Below are 12,570 nucleotides of genomic sequence, written 5' to 3' on the forward strand. Positions count from 1 at the left end.
GACTACTATCACTTAAACAAAGTAACACAGAAGGACGTGTATCCACTGCCGTGGATTGACGATGCTCTCGCCCGCCTACATTGGTTTGCCTACTTCTCATCTGTCGACTTACGATCAGGATACTGGCAGGTTTTTGTCGGTTATTGAGACCATGAGAAAACCGCATTCATTAAACCGGATGGGCTTTTCCAGTTCAGTGTTATCCCCTTCAGATTGTGTAATGCTCCAGCTACATTTGATAGAATGATGGACTCTCTCCTGCGTGAATACAAATGGTACAAGTGCCTGTGCTATCTGTATGACTTCATCGTATCTTCACCACATTTGAAAGCCATCTTACCCGCATGTCGGCTGTTCTTGAGGTTTATTGGGCAGCAGGCCTTTAGTTCAACTCTTTCAAATGCCACTTTGGGTGCCGGAAAATCACTGTACTGGGCCACCTCGGCAGTGCTCGAGGCATGCAACCTTGGCATCCAACTCGAGGCATGCAGAATTCGAGTTGTCGAAGATTTTTCCGTACCACTTTCTGTGAAAGATGTACAGAGCTTTATCAGCCTGTGTTCTTACTTTCGAAGTATTGTGAAGAATTTCGCCGACATTGCCCGACCACTCGCGTACCTACTAAAGAAGGTAGTGCCTTTTTACTGGGGTACTGACCAAGCGACTGTGTTCAGTACAATTATAATATCGCTTTCCCACCCATCTTGGCCCATTTTGACTCATCAGCCCATACTCAAGTTCGTACCGATGCCAGTGGGCATGGCATCGGTGCTGTTCTTGCCCAGCGGCAACGAGGATAGGATTGCGTCATCGCTTATGCCAGTTGCCTCCTTTCTTCTTTGAAGAGCAAGTTTTCCATCACGGAGCGTGAGTGCCTCGCGCTAGTCTGGGCAGTCGGGAAAATTTCGACCATACTTGTTTGGCCACACCTTTTCAGCCATTATGGATCACCATACCCTGTGCTGGCTGTCGTCCCTTAAAGATTCAACTGGATGACTTGGACTTTGGACCTTGAAACTACAAATTTGGCGTGGCATACAAATCTGGCTGAATGCACCAGGATGCTGTCTTTCCCGTCATCCCATGGACCCATCCGACCTTTCAGCACATCATTCTGACCTTTGTGTCTTCGCCATATCTGCTTGCACCATTATACGCAAGGAACAGCTCAGCAATGTCTACTTGCAGTCTTATCATGCACCGTCTATGTTTGCCATCGCTACACTTGTTCATTCTATGTGATGGCATTCTTTACCGATGCAACACCAGCACCGAGAGACCAGAGCTAGTACTCTTAGCTCCTGCGACACTCGTTCCGCTGTTTTTGAGCAGCTTCACGAAGCCCAAACCGCTGGACATCTCGGGGCCACGCACACATATGACCACGTGCAGTGTCGATTTTTCTGGCCAGGCCTTTACCGTTCTGTGCGCCGATACGTTGCTGCTTGTCAGTCCTGCCAGCGCTCCAAACATTCTACCTTGTCACCAGCTGGTCCACTCCAACCAATAGACATCCCCACTGTCCCCTTCTGCCGCGTCAGTCTCGATTTCGTTGAGTCGTTTTCTTCGTCTCTGACTGGAAAAAGTAGGGCCCCGCCGCGGTGGTCAAGTGGCTAAGGTACTCGGCTGCTGACCCGCAGGGCGCGGGTTCGAATTCCGGCTGCGGCGGCTGCATTTCCGATGGAGGCGGAAATGTTGTAGGCCCGTGTGCTCAGATTTGGGTGCACGTTAAAGAACCCCAGGTGGTCTAAATTTCCGGAGCCCTCCACTACGGCGTCTCTCATAATCATATAGTGGTTTTGGGACGTTAAACCCCACATATCAATCAATCAAATCAATCTGACTGGAAAAAGTGGATTGCCGTAGCCACTGGCTATGCCACACGATATGCCATCACACGAGCGCTACTAACAAGCTGTGCCACTGACGTAGCGGACTTCTTGCTTCATGACATCATTCTTTACCATGGCGTTCCTCTACAGCTGCTGACCGATTGTGGTCACTCATTTCTTTCAAAAGTCATAAGCGACACCCTTCGCTTGTGTTCGATGCGTCACAAGCTCACTACGGCCTACCATTCGCAAAGAAATGGTCTTACTGAGTGCCTCAATTGAATCTTGACAACAAATCTCTCCATGTACGTTTCCAAAGATCACCTTGATTGGGACAGTACTTTGTCTTATGTGATATTTGCATACAATTCGTCACGCTACAACACCGCTGGCTTTTGCCCTTTATATTTATTGTTTGGCTGCCATCCAGTGTTGCCCTTCAATACTATTCTCCCATCAACAATGCAAACGGTTACAGAGTACACCTGGGATGCCACTGCTTGTGCTCAAGGGGCCCGCCAAATCGCATGGGAATGTATTTTGGGCTCGTAGCTGTCTCAGAAGGCCCCCTATGATAGCCATCACAGAATAGTTTCCTACTCTCCAGGTTCATTTGTCCTCCTCTGGACACCTTGCCATCATGTTGTCATCTACAAATCCCGTCTCAAACCAAACATCTCCACATGTGATCCTACTTCCCTTTAGGCGCCGAGACGACGCTACTAGCGGCAGGGGGCTATATGTTACTCGACATCGGGAACGAGAGAGCATCAGGTAGACGATGAAGACAACGAATGCGTTAGCGCTCGTGTTGTTGTTGCTGTTCCGCCATCTTTACTGCAGCTGCCTCTGACTCCTAGTATATTTTGTAAATATATTTCTTTCATTCATACTCTCACCCCCGTGACAATAATGTGTAAGGTTGTTTTAGTGCGTTGATTGCAACTGATGTATTTTGATTTGGCTGACAGTATCGTCATTCTAAAAGCAGTTGAATAAATGGGTATGTGTTTGGCTTGGTTCGACCATGTCTACTGTGTTCGTTCGCTCCAAGTACGCGGTGCCTCATTTTCAATACCCCGCAGGCGGTCTTGGGCAGAGTTCATTTGGTAATTAAGGAGAAAAAAAATGAAGGGGGGGGGGGGGGGGGCTTGGAGTTTTGCTGATAAACAAGTCAAGAGCAGTGCCAACAAACATGGAAAGCAACTTCCGCTGCTCCTGCAAGGTAGTGTTGTTAAAGATAAAAATTAAGTTATAGTGGCCTTTGTTGTGGTCAGATGGTGAAACTAAAGCCACAAAAGGGCATTGCTCATCAATGTTGTCACAGATTGTGGGAGGTGCTGATGTTAGCAATCATTTCTGTTTATCTCCACAAGAAGGTAGCACAACCATTTCCGATGTTTCTTGTAAGCCTAGAAGGTGACAGCGCCTGCCAGTCAGCATGCATCATCTTTACAGTGGGAAATTTCTAGCGGAGGGTCAAAAATGTACCCTACAGCAAAAACCTGCTGGATAGAAAATCGCCATAGTGCATGTATGGCAAACACACTCAAAGGGTGAAATCAGGGTCATTAAGTTCTCGGCTCTAGAAAAGATACTGGTAAGTCTCATAGGACTCTAAACAATATATTGCAATGATTTTTTTACATTCAGTTTCTGTTTTGTTTCCAAGAGGTTCGTGCATCATGATTGCGTGACAAAGAAAGGTTATCTTGGGGTAGCCAGTCATTAGAAGATATTGGTACTCATTCTGGCTCTGTCAATCACCTCTTTGGCTGTTAACTGGAAGGACTGATTAAGGGTTGAGCACATGACTTTGTGAGTGCAATGATGTTGATCTCATGAAATCTTCTCCTGCGTGATGTCATGGCACAGTATAGCCTCTGGGAATCTAAACCGATACTGGATGTAGAAAAGCTACTTTGTTAAGTTATTTCGGGCACTGTGAGGCTTGCTATGGCTTCTTTTTTAATACTGACATCCGGCCCTTTCATGAAATTCAAAAAATTGACTGTCAAAATTATGTTGGTAATCGTACATTAGGAGAAAGTAACTCCCATAGCTCATGTGCTGTCAGAGAATGAATTACTGGCCATGTCACTGAGTGTTAGCATAATTGTTATCACAATAAAAGAAAAAAAGCAGTTATAACAGTAGCAAGCATTTGCAATTACTTCGAGCGATATATTCGTTTCCTATACCCTGCAGATAGACCATGTTTAAAATTTAGTTGAGAAATGTAGCACCGTACCATGCATTCATCAAATATGTTCACTGCTATTTTTGACAGATGAAATGTTGAACCTTCGCAATTTTGCTTCTCAATGTGGTACTACGGTCTATTCTCGCATCATTGGATCTATATAGGCATGCTGATGAGAAACAGTGCTGTCTGGGAAGTGCTGTCAGGCAAGGCATTGAACCTGAAAGGTAGTACATTTCACAATGGAAAAATTAGCAAATTCAGGTCCAAGAAATAACCTTGGTTTGTGTAGCAAATATCTTATATGCACTCGATTATCATGGATACACTTCATTAAGCTTCACTGCAGCATATACGTCCAAGTACACTCTTGAAAATGATTGCCGTGTATTTAAGTGTACTCTTTAGTTTTATGTCTTATTTGAATCGCTGAGATAGCCAGCTATTTTTTAATCTCTTTCAGATTTAATATATCCATTTTTGACTGTGTGTACTTACATACTTATGATTGCTGAAATTGGTCATTTCGGTTTGTGTTTCTTATTTGTAGAATGATACATTCAGAGCACCTTTTTGTGTTCATTCTGTATTGGGGTTAAGGGCATATTGTAACTTCGCTGCCTCTCGGCACCTGAATGTTGTGAAAAGCTGGACTGTATGTGGTGTGTCTGCCTTGGTACTAGCAAGCACTACGTCTTGTGTTGTATGGCTGCCAAGTTTTGAGCCATTGTATTGATTATCTTCATGTCAGAGGGCATTGTGTTTTCATTCGGTGGTTTTACATGCTGTATGGGAATATGCTGAATTTTGTTAGCCATCTTGCGAAAATTTGCTGTGTGCACTACCTGCACTGTACTTTGCAAAAATGGACGGACAGGCTAGCTCATTCGAACTCTGAGCACTCATAAATAAACCTGGTGGCTTGGTTGACTACAACACTTAGCCTTTGACAGTGATTGATATGGGGGCTTGGTTGAATTTGTACTTAAAATGTACGCGACAAGACCTGTGGCAATGCAGCACTTTGTGTCCTTGTTCTGCTTTCATTTTCCATAAATATAATAAATATAAATCTGCTCCACTCAGCATGGCTATCTGCTCTACAGTAAGCAGCTGTGCAGCTCTAAATATGCAACAACTAGTGCCTTCTATTCTTCAGCTTGCAAGAACACAAAATAACACTCTCTGCAACATTTGAGATCTCTCAGCGTAGTTCTTCACTGACCACATGAAGACACTTTTGCTTCGTTCGTTGTCGGGCTATCATACTTGACTGTCTGTTCTGTGACACTGTTTCACATCTGCATAATACTATGATGAAAGTGTCTCTACTATTTTGCTATTTAATTCAGAGTTGTAGCTTGATTCACGAGATGGTGCTCTAATAGGTAATGCAAATATTTCACAGTATAATTTGTAACATTCATGGAATAGTTACATAATTCTCGTAGCTTCAGTGTTTTCTTCATTTCACATGCATAGGCAGTGTATTTATTTTTCAGTGCTACATCACTCTGCATTAAGGTGGTAGGCCACTCAAAAACAAAAATTTTTTTAAGGGCAGGCTGCGTTGAAGTAACTTTTTCCTCAAAACCAGCATGTATTATTTAATTTACCCAGCTATTTACAATGCAAAATACCGATATTTATTTATTGGGAGGTAATCTTTGTCAAAAGTTGCATTAAAAGTGCTAGCCACGCCACCTGTGGTAAGTGACTAATGGGTGGCTTTATTCAGTAAAGCTTTGACATTTGTGTAACTAATGGCTGGAGCTATGCAGTGAACTAGATAAATATTATGCAGTGAATATCAAGGAAAAAACTAATGCTAAAAATGCTAAAAAATAAAAATGGGGAAAAAGAGCCAATTTAGACTGAACCTGTTGGAGAATTCAGCTGTGAACTGAAAAATATTCGATGGATTTCTTTTATTCTAGTTCACTGCACAGATATATATGTGGTAAATCATTGTGCGAAATTTCAGTTCAAAGTATACGCTGAGAAATACAATATGAAAGTTTGCGTCGCAACATTTGGAGCTAATTGTTATTTTCAGAAAAATGTAAACAAAGATTTTCGAGCTTGTAAAAAGGGTCACAATATTCGCATGCAGGCCTTAAATGCTCCAGATTCATAGCTGGGCCCTTCTGCAGAAGCATTATTGTCTCTTTTTGTTCGGGTGGCTGCTCGTCTTTTCTTCCTGGCCTGTTTTGTCCCATCCGCTGACTTGCGTTTAGCATTCTGCATGCGCAGGTGATCCCTGGCGATGCAAGCTTTCGTCGTGTGGTACCCTGGTTCTATGCCAGCTTGCCTCAGGATATCTAGGGTGCTTACACTGCCATTATTAAAGTGTGCCACAGCATCATGCAAGACAAACATAACTGTAGGCAAGCTTACGTAGACCTCTTTGGGTGCCCGCTGCCATATTAGACCATTGAAACACTCATTAGCATTTTGAGTCTTTTCATGAAGGCACTTTATTAGAAGTTCATCAGAGCACAGATCACTGTAGACAGTTTTAACTTTGTTGTGAACATCATTTGGAAGTTCTCCTTTGTGTACATATTTTCCTTGGCCGAGTGCTTCGACCCTTTGTTATCGGCACCGGCATTTCACTCCAAGTAGACACAGGCCATGTCTTGGCTGCTTGTCGTTAGAGCTGCAATGAAAAAGACTGGCAAGGGTAACCTTTTTTATTGTAGAAAGGTTCCCCACATTAGTCCTTATGGCGATGCCATAGTAGTTTCGCAGGCGGTCAATGAGGGCATCAGTGAGCTTTCTCTTACCACCGAGTCCACGCACTGTCTTCTTCAGTTTTCTGAGGCGGCAGCCAACACGCTTCTGGACATGCCCAATTCATTCCAGTTTCTGCACACTGTCCTTTCCATACATGTCTTTGACAGCGGCATAGCTTTTGGAATGACCATCGCCGTAGTACTGCAGGTACGTCAAATCTCTTTTGCATTTCGACCTTTCAAATATTCGGTATAGACCAACCGTCTCCATACTGCCAGCACTTCCTTCATGGTTTGCTTGACAGGAAGTGTGGTTTGCCTTCCATTCCTGGTACGAAGCACTATCTTGCCTCAACTTGCTTTTGGTTTTACAAGACATACACGAACTAGAAAGGGCCTCAACATCAGTAACCTTTCCCGTGTCAACAGAAATCACAGACACACAACCGTTCAAAGATGAATGGCCACGCTTCTGCCACGTGCCATCACCTGAAACACCACACTCGGCACTCCCCACAACACAACGAACTTCCACAGCAGCATCAAGTCATCGACTTCGATGCCACTTCTCCTACCGCTGCAGAGAGTCGAGATGACAATTTGTCATAGGCGGAGTGACGTGGAGGAGCAGGCATGTTCATCACTTTGGAAAATGTTTCGCACCTGCGTGCCCTTTTCTTAACTGGCGCATCGCGTAAACCAGACGCGACCCACATTTCATTGGCACGACCCACCTTTCTCGACGTATGAAATGGGCGCTTGAACCCACAGTCGGTACACACGGCCGCACAAGCCGAGCATATCCCTTGGTGAGAGCGTTTCTCGAGCTTCAGTGTTGTGTTCATGCATTCGGAACATGCCAGCGATGAAAAGACTGAAGAAAGAATACCAATGTCTATTATCCTAAAGTCCCTCTACTTCGTAAAAGTAGCGCCAACTGCTCTCCCCTCCGTCGCCTCCTCTCCTGCGCGCTTTTCGCGAGCGACGGTGGCGCCCCCTCGAATGCTCCATGTGGATGCGTGAAGCTTTCAGGCCGGTTGCGCTCTGGCGCTGCCACTTTAGCCACAGCCTTTCTAATCCAGCCGTGGCCGCGTGCCATGTCTCACATACGGCTGTGTGTAATGATTCTTTTTATTTCTGTGTTCATTTTCCCAGTGTGTGTGGGTATGTGCGCCATCTAACTCTCTTATAGTGCACCAGGAGAGCTGCAAACGATGTACGATTTGTAGCAAACTGCACGCCGTTCACGCTTTTTTCGTAGCGTAGCGTTTTCCTGTATATCTGGCGCGCATATCGGTAACTGGGTTTACTTAAAAAAGGTTGAGATAAAATACTGTAAACACAACGCGCTATTTATTGCATCGATAAGAAATATTTACGTGGCAGCTGTAATGTCAAGCCCCGCCGCTTGGGAAGGAATAGTTCCCGTGCGTGTAAACTATCGCTATCATATATAACTGCAGCAATGTCTGCAATTCCCATGAAGGTGTTCCATCAAAACTTCATGACGTTTCACATATGTTATTTGTCCCTGTTATTTCTCCTGTTATTTCTCCAATATTTATTGCTTTCATCTACTGCGCGTCAAAGAGGCATCTGCTGCAACTACCGCAGCGTTTTGAAACTTATGCGCTGAATGTTTGACGCGCTAATTCATGATGACATGTCGGCCGATGAGCCGCGGTCCGCTGAAATAAAGCCCCGCTCATGTTCCGAATTTGCAGAAAGTTCTGACTGTCACCCAGAAGTGGTTCGCGAAATTACACAGTATGATGGAGGAGCTGCACGTAAATGCACGGCCTTCGGTGAACTCTGCGCGCAGTTTTTTTTTTTTGCTATCACATTTTCATTCTGACGCTTGCTCTGTCTTTGCCCTTCCATCTGCATATCACAGTAAAAGGTTAGTAGAATGTGTGAAACACAACCTAGTGTTGCAGTGCATGACACTCGTTCTTTCAGAGTTAATAATATGCGGGCCAAAACTGTGATATGATTATGAGGTACGCCATAGTGGGGGGCTCCGGAAATTTCAACCATCTGGTGTTCAAGACAGTCCTTTGCTCGAGCAAGTGACTGTCTTGGTGCATGACAAATTCCACAAACTTTTCCGTGACATTGAATAAGTAATACACCACATATGTCACACGGCAAAGCAAGGCGCCTGTCAAGAGTAAAAACGCACGAGCACTTACCTCACAAAGCCGCGCCGATCTCAGCTCGAAGTTTACTCGATCTATTCTGTGGAGCCAGACTTTGCGACGACGTGCATTCTCTTTTCCGTGCAGAATGGCAAAAAACTTTTTCCCTTGTGTCACGGTTATGGCAGCCAAACGCACAGCAACCCGGCATCGCGACAAAACGAGCGAGACGCACACATGCGCTTCACAATTCGTGCACTTCACATCGGGCGAATACACAGGAAATGGCACGTTGGAGCCTTCAACATGGCGCCGAGAGGCGAAGGAAACGAAATACTGAGAAAAAGGGAGCGCGCTACCACGTGACCGCAGCCGCCCTATCAGAGGCGTGGAGAGGAGGAAGCGGCGTAGATCAAGAGAATGCTGTACTTTTCCGAAGGTACAGGGGCTTTATATTATCCTGTTCTCTTGGAGCGCAGAATCCTATAGTGGAGCCTGGTACGCCTTGTTTATGTCCCCAAGCTTCTTTGCGGTCGCCGAAATACTGGCGTCTGTGTCAGTAGGCAGCCTCGTCCTCGTGTAGCGATTTCCAGCAAACTTGCGCTTCCTCGTCTTCTGTGTTCTGCACTTCCCCATGCTGGTCGTAATATGGTCCAGGTGGCCTAAGGATACAGCCCTAGTAGCGTTGACACGTGGAACAAATGCAGAACGAAGCCTGACGTAGCCTGACCAAGGCAAACAACAAAAATTCCGACGAGTATCGTGCGTCCCCCTTGTGGCTGTTGTTAGAGATTAACGAAAACTTTTATACACAAAGTTGTATTTAATGACGTCATCTTATATAACAGTCACAATAAAATGCATAAAGTATTTTGAATAGCATTAATATAGACGAAAGAACACTTGCTTTTGAAAGCGATTTTTCGAAACCGAAACCACAGTTGGAAATGTGGTTTCGTTTTTGCTATAGGAGCATAGGGTATAGAAAACTTGCTGTAACTCGCAAACTAATGACACTAGGAAGATAATTTTTGTTGGAACATATATGTGAATGTTTGGGCATGCAAGAAAAAACAAAACACTAAAAATTTATTTCGCAAAAAAAAATAATGACTTTCGAAGATGGCCTACCACCTTAAGTGAGACAGGAGTGCACGCAATGCAGGTTTTTTGCATATTTTTGTTCAGTGAATGTCAAGGAGGGAATCATTGTGAAACTGTAAGTGTTGTGCGGTGTTCATTTTTATGGGTAATTTTATGCAATGTTAATACATCTTCGGTGTAAGCATTTCTGTCAGACTAGCCATAAAACAAACATTTCATTTCCTAAAGAGCAAATGCCTTACCTTCTTAAAAACGTTGCTTAAAAAGGCAACATCAGGATTCATGCACTGGTGAAGTTGTAGAAAACTGCTTGGATTGGGAAATATGCAGGTTCACCAACATGTTCGCTTTGGCAATCGTAGCACAGTTCCGCAGTGACTAGCAAGTCGCAAGGAATGTTTTGCTGCATGGTATGTCTCAAATGTTTTTCATTAGCAGAATAATATTCTTTTGAGCAGTTTATCACTTGATAGTGAATGTTCTGAATTTCAATGCCATGTGTGAAGGTGATGCTCGCACAGTTTTTTTCAAGATTCTATATTTTAATGCCTGCAGTAATAAAGGAACCACTTGAGCTTTTTGGTTACAGTCTTTCATCAAGAAAAGTGTCATTTTGCTCACAATTCACGCGACAAAATAGCAACACGCTGTCCGGCTGCCATCCTTGTAAGTTGTGCACAAAATAATGTCCCTCACTTGATGAAGGAGTGCCCGCAGACACTTCATTTGGCTAGGAGGCAGTACATACTATTATGGCAAACAGTAGGCCTCACTCATAGTTCTTTAAAGGGGCCTTCCAAGATTTTTTCAAGTAATGAGTGAGTAGCATCACTACGGGAATTAATTTCCTTATGAATTGGCTGCTGCGAAAGTTTTTACAATCTTGTCAAATACAACTGGAGTTGCAGGGTTTTTTGCAAGCTTTCAGCGCTTTCTACTTCTTTTCGTCCAAAAGAGCATACTGGAAGCTACACAGGGAGACATGACAAAGGGGCCAAAAGCCATGTCAGTATGTCAGTTTGCGTCGTACTTTGAGCATTGTCCTTCCCTTATTTTCTTCCTGAAGACATGGCTCGTTTTTAGCATGATAATGATCACACTGGTGTAATTCTGTAGTAGTATGTAATTATAGCTCTAGAGAGTGCAGTGCGTGTATGTGGTGGTGGCCACGATAAATGTGAAGCTCATGATGATTAAATCAGCCATGGCCACGTCTATGAGGTTATGATGCAATTGAACATGAGTGTATGGTGTCATTTGGTCAAGAGGAAAGCAAATAATTTTTTGATAATCATGAAAGCTAATTGAAAATTCTCCACGCATGTCGCACTGTAACAGTTTGGTGACATGTTCACAGGAGCCTCGACTACCAGTCGGCAGCATTTTCTGACCATCTTAAGAAAGTGTTGGGTCCCTTTAAGTACTGCAAGCTGTTCAACTTTTTCTCGTAGAAACCTGCATGTACAAACCTGCATATACAAGCAGCTTTTTCTAGGACTTTGTTGTCCGGAAAGATTTCTTCAGCATCTGGCTTTCTTCTTTGAATTTTTACACAAGATGGACATTTAGTCGCAACTGAGCGCTTGTGAAATTGAGCTTCTTGAACAAATCCAGATAGTCCGTTTTTCAAATTTACAAACGAAGTGTCACTTGCATAAAATCTAATCTTTAAAAAAAATGAACGATACGTGATGAGGAAGTTTTCACATTCTAAAGGCTGTACATGCCCATTTTTAGTCCAGTACCGCTTACAGATCAATTAGGTTTAGATATAAAGTTGGCATTCTATGTATCTTTGCAGAACTGAAGACGTTAAGTATATTGGCAAATTTCAGTTGCAACACCTTTTTTTTTCCTTCACACTTATGTTGTAAACATTTTCATTCCAAGCCATGTGCATTGTCCTCAAATGCTTTACAGAGACTAGAGCTACCATGCCCTTACTGTTGAAGCATTCAGCAATATTTTTTATTGTGATAAAGTGAACCTTATACCATATCGGCGAAAAAATTGGAACTCACCCAGGCCCACTCAAGAAATACACTTTGCTTTGCAAGCTCACTCAGGCTTGTATTCACAAAGAAACCTTGGTCTTATTTCACGTTTTTATCAAGTTTCTGTACTCTACGTGCACTCCAAGGGCACAAAAATGGAAACAGGGCAAAACATGCACAGCAAGATTGGTTCATCAATACTGGCCTAATTTATTCAAGCACAACAAAGGCATAAGACCGATGAAGAAAACTTGACGTACGGATGAGGTTGATTTGTGAATATGAGCCTCAGACTCATAGAAGTTTTTCCTGAGCAGAACGTGCTAAACTTTTTCTCAACCGGACTCACTCGGACTCAAACTGTCATCATATTGCTGAGTCTGAGTGAGCATGAGGTAGTCAACTCGTGAGCCCGCTGGTGCGAAATGAGCTTTTCTGTTCCTGATGTAAAGGCTGTTTAACGTCAGTATCACACGTAATCTTTGCTCTATGATGAGACTTTTGATCCTGTGACTTCACATACGAGTCACCAGTGGTTGCTATCGAGTATCGACATTTCTATTA

The 12,570-nt window shown here is 43.6% G+C and overlaps 2 protein-coding genes across 6 annotated transcripts in view; one reads left to right on the forward strand and one right to left on the reverse strand.

The window, feature by feature from the left end:
* The window catches only part of LOC119162377 (uncharacterized), a 297,639-nt gene extending 288,543 nt beyond the window's left edge, over positions 1 to 9,096 (reverse strand). The window contains exon 1 of the mRNA XM_075879424.1: positions 8,963 to 9,096. The gene's annotated coding sequence lies outside the window, so the exon portion shown is untranslated. The remainder of the gene's footprint in view (positions 1 to 8,962) is intronic.
* The window catches only part of LOC119161388 (mediator of RNA polymerase II transcription subunit 27), an 80,818-nt gene that overhangs the window by 18,060 nt on the left and 50,188 nt on the right, over positions 1 to 12,570 (forward strand). The window contains exon 1 of one of the 5 annotated variants that reach the window (XM_075879426.1): positions 9,413 to 10,127. The exons of the other annotated variants lie outside the window; for them this stretch is intronic. Coding sequence (XP_075735541.1) covers positions 9,960 to 10,127 — 168 coding nt within the window. The 5' untranslated portion in view covers positions 9,413 to 9,959. Of the gene's footprint in view, positions 1 to 9,412; positions 10,128 to 12,570 lie in introns of those variants that run through there. 5 annotated transcript variants of the gene reach the window in all.

Source organism: Rhipicephalus microplus, chromosome X (assembly GCF_043290135.1).
Source record: "Rhipicephalus microplus isolate Deutch F79 chromosome X, USDA_Rmic, whole genome shotgun sequence".
NCBI classification, from domain to species: domain Eukaryota; kingdom Metazoa; phylum Arthropoda; class Arachnida; order Ixodida; family Ixodidae; genus Rhipicephalus; species Rhipicephalus microplus.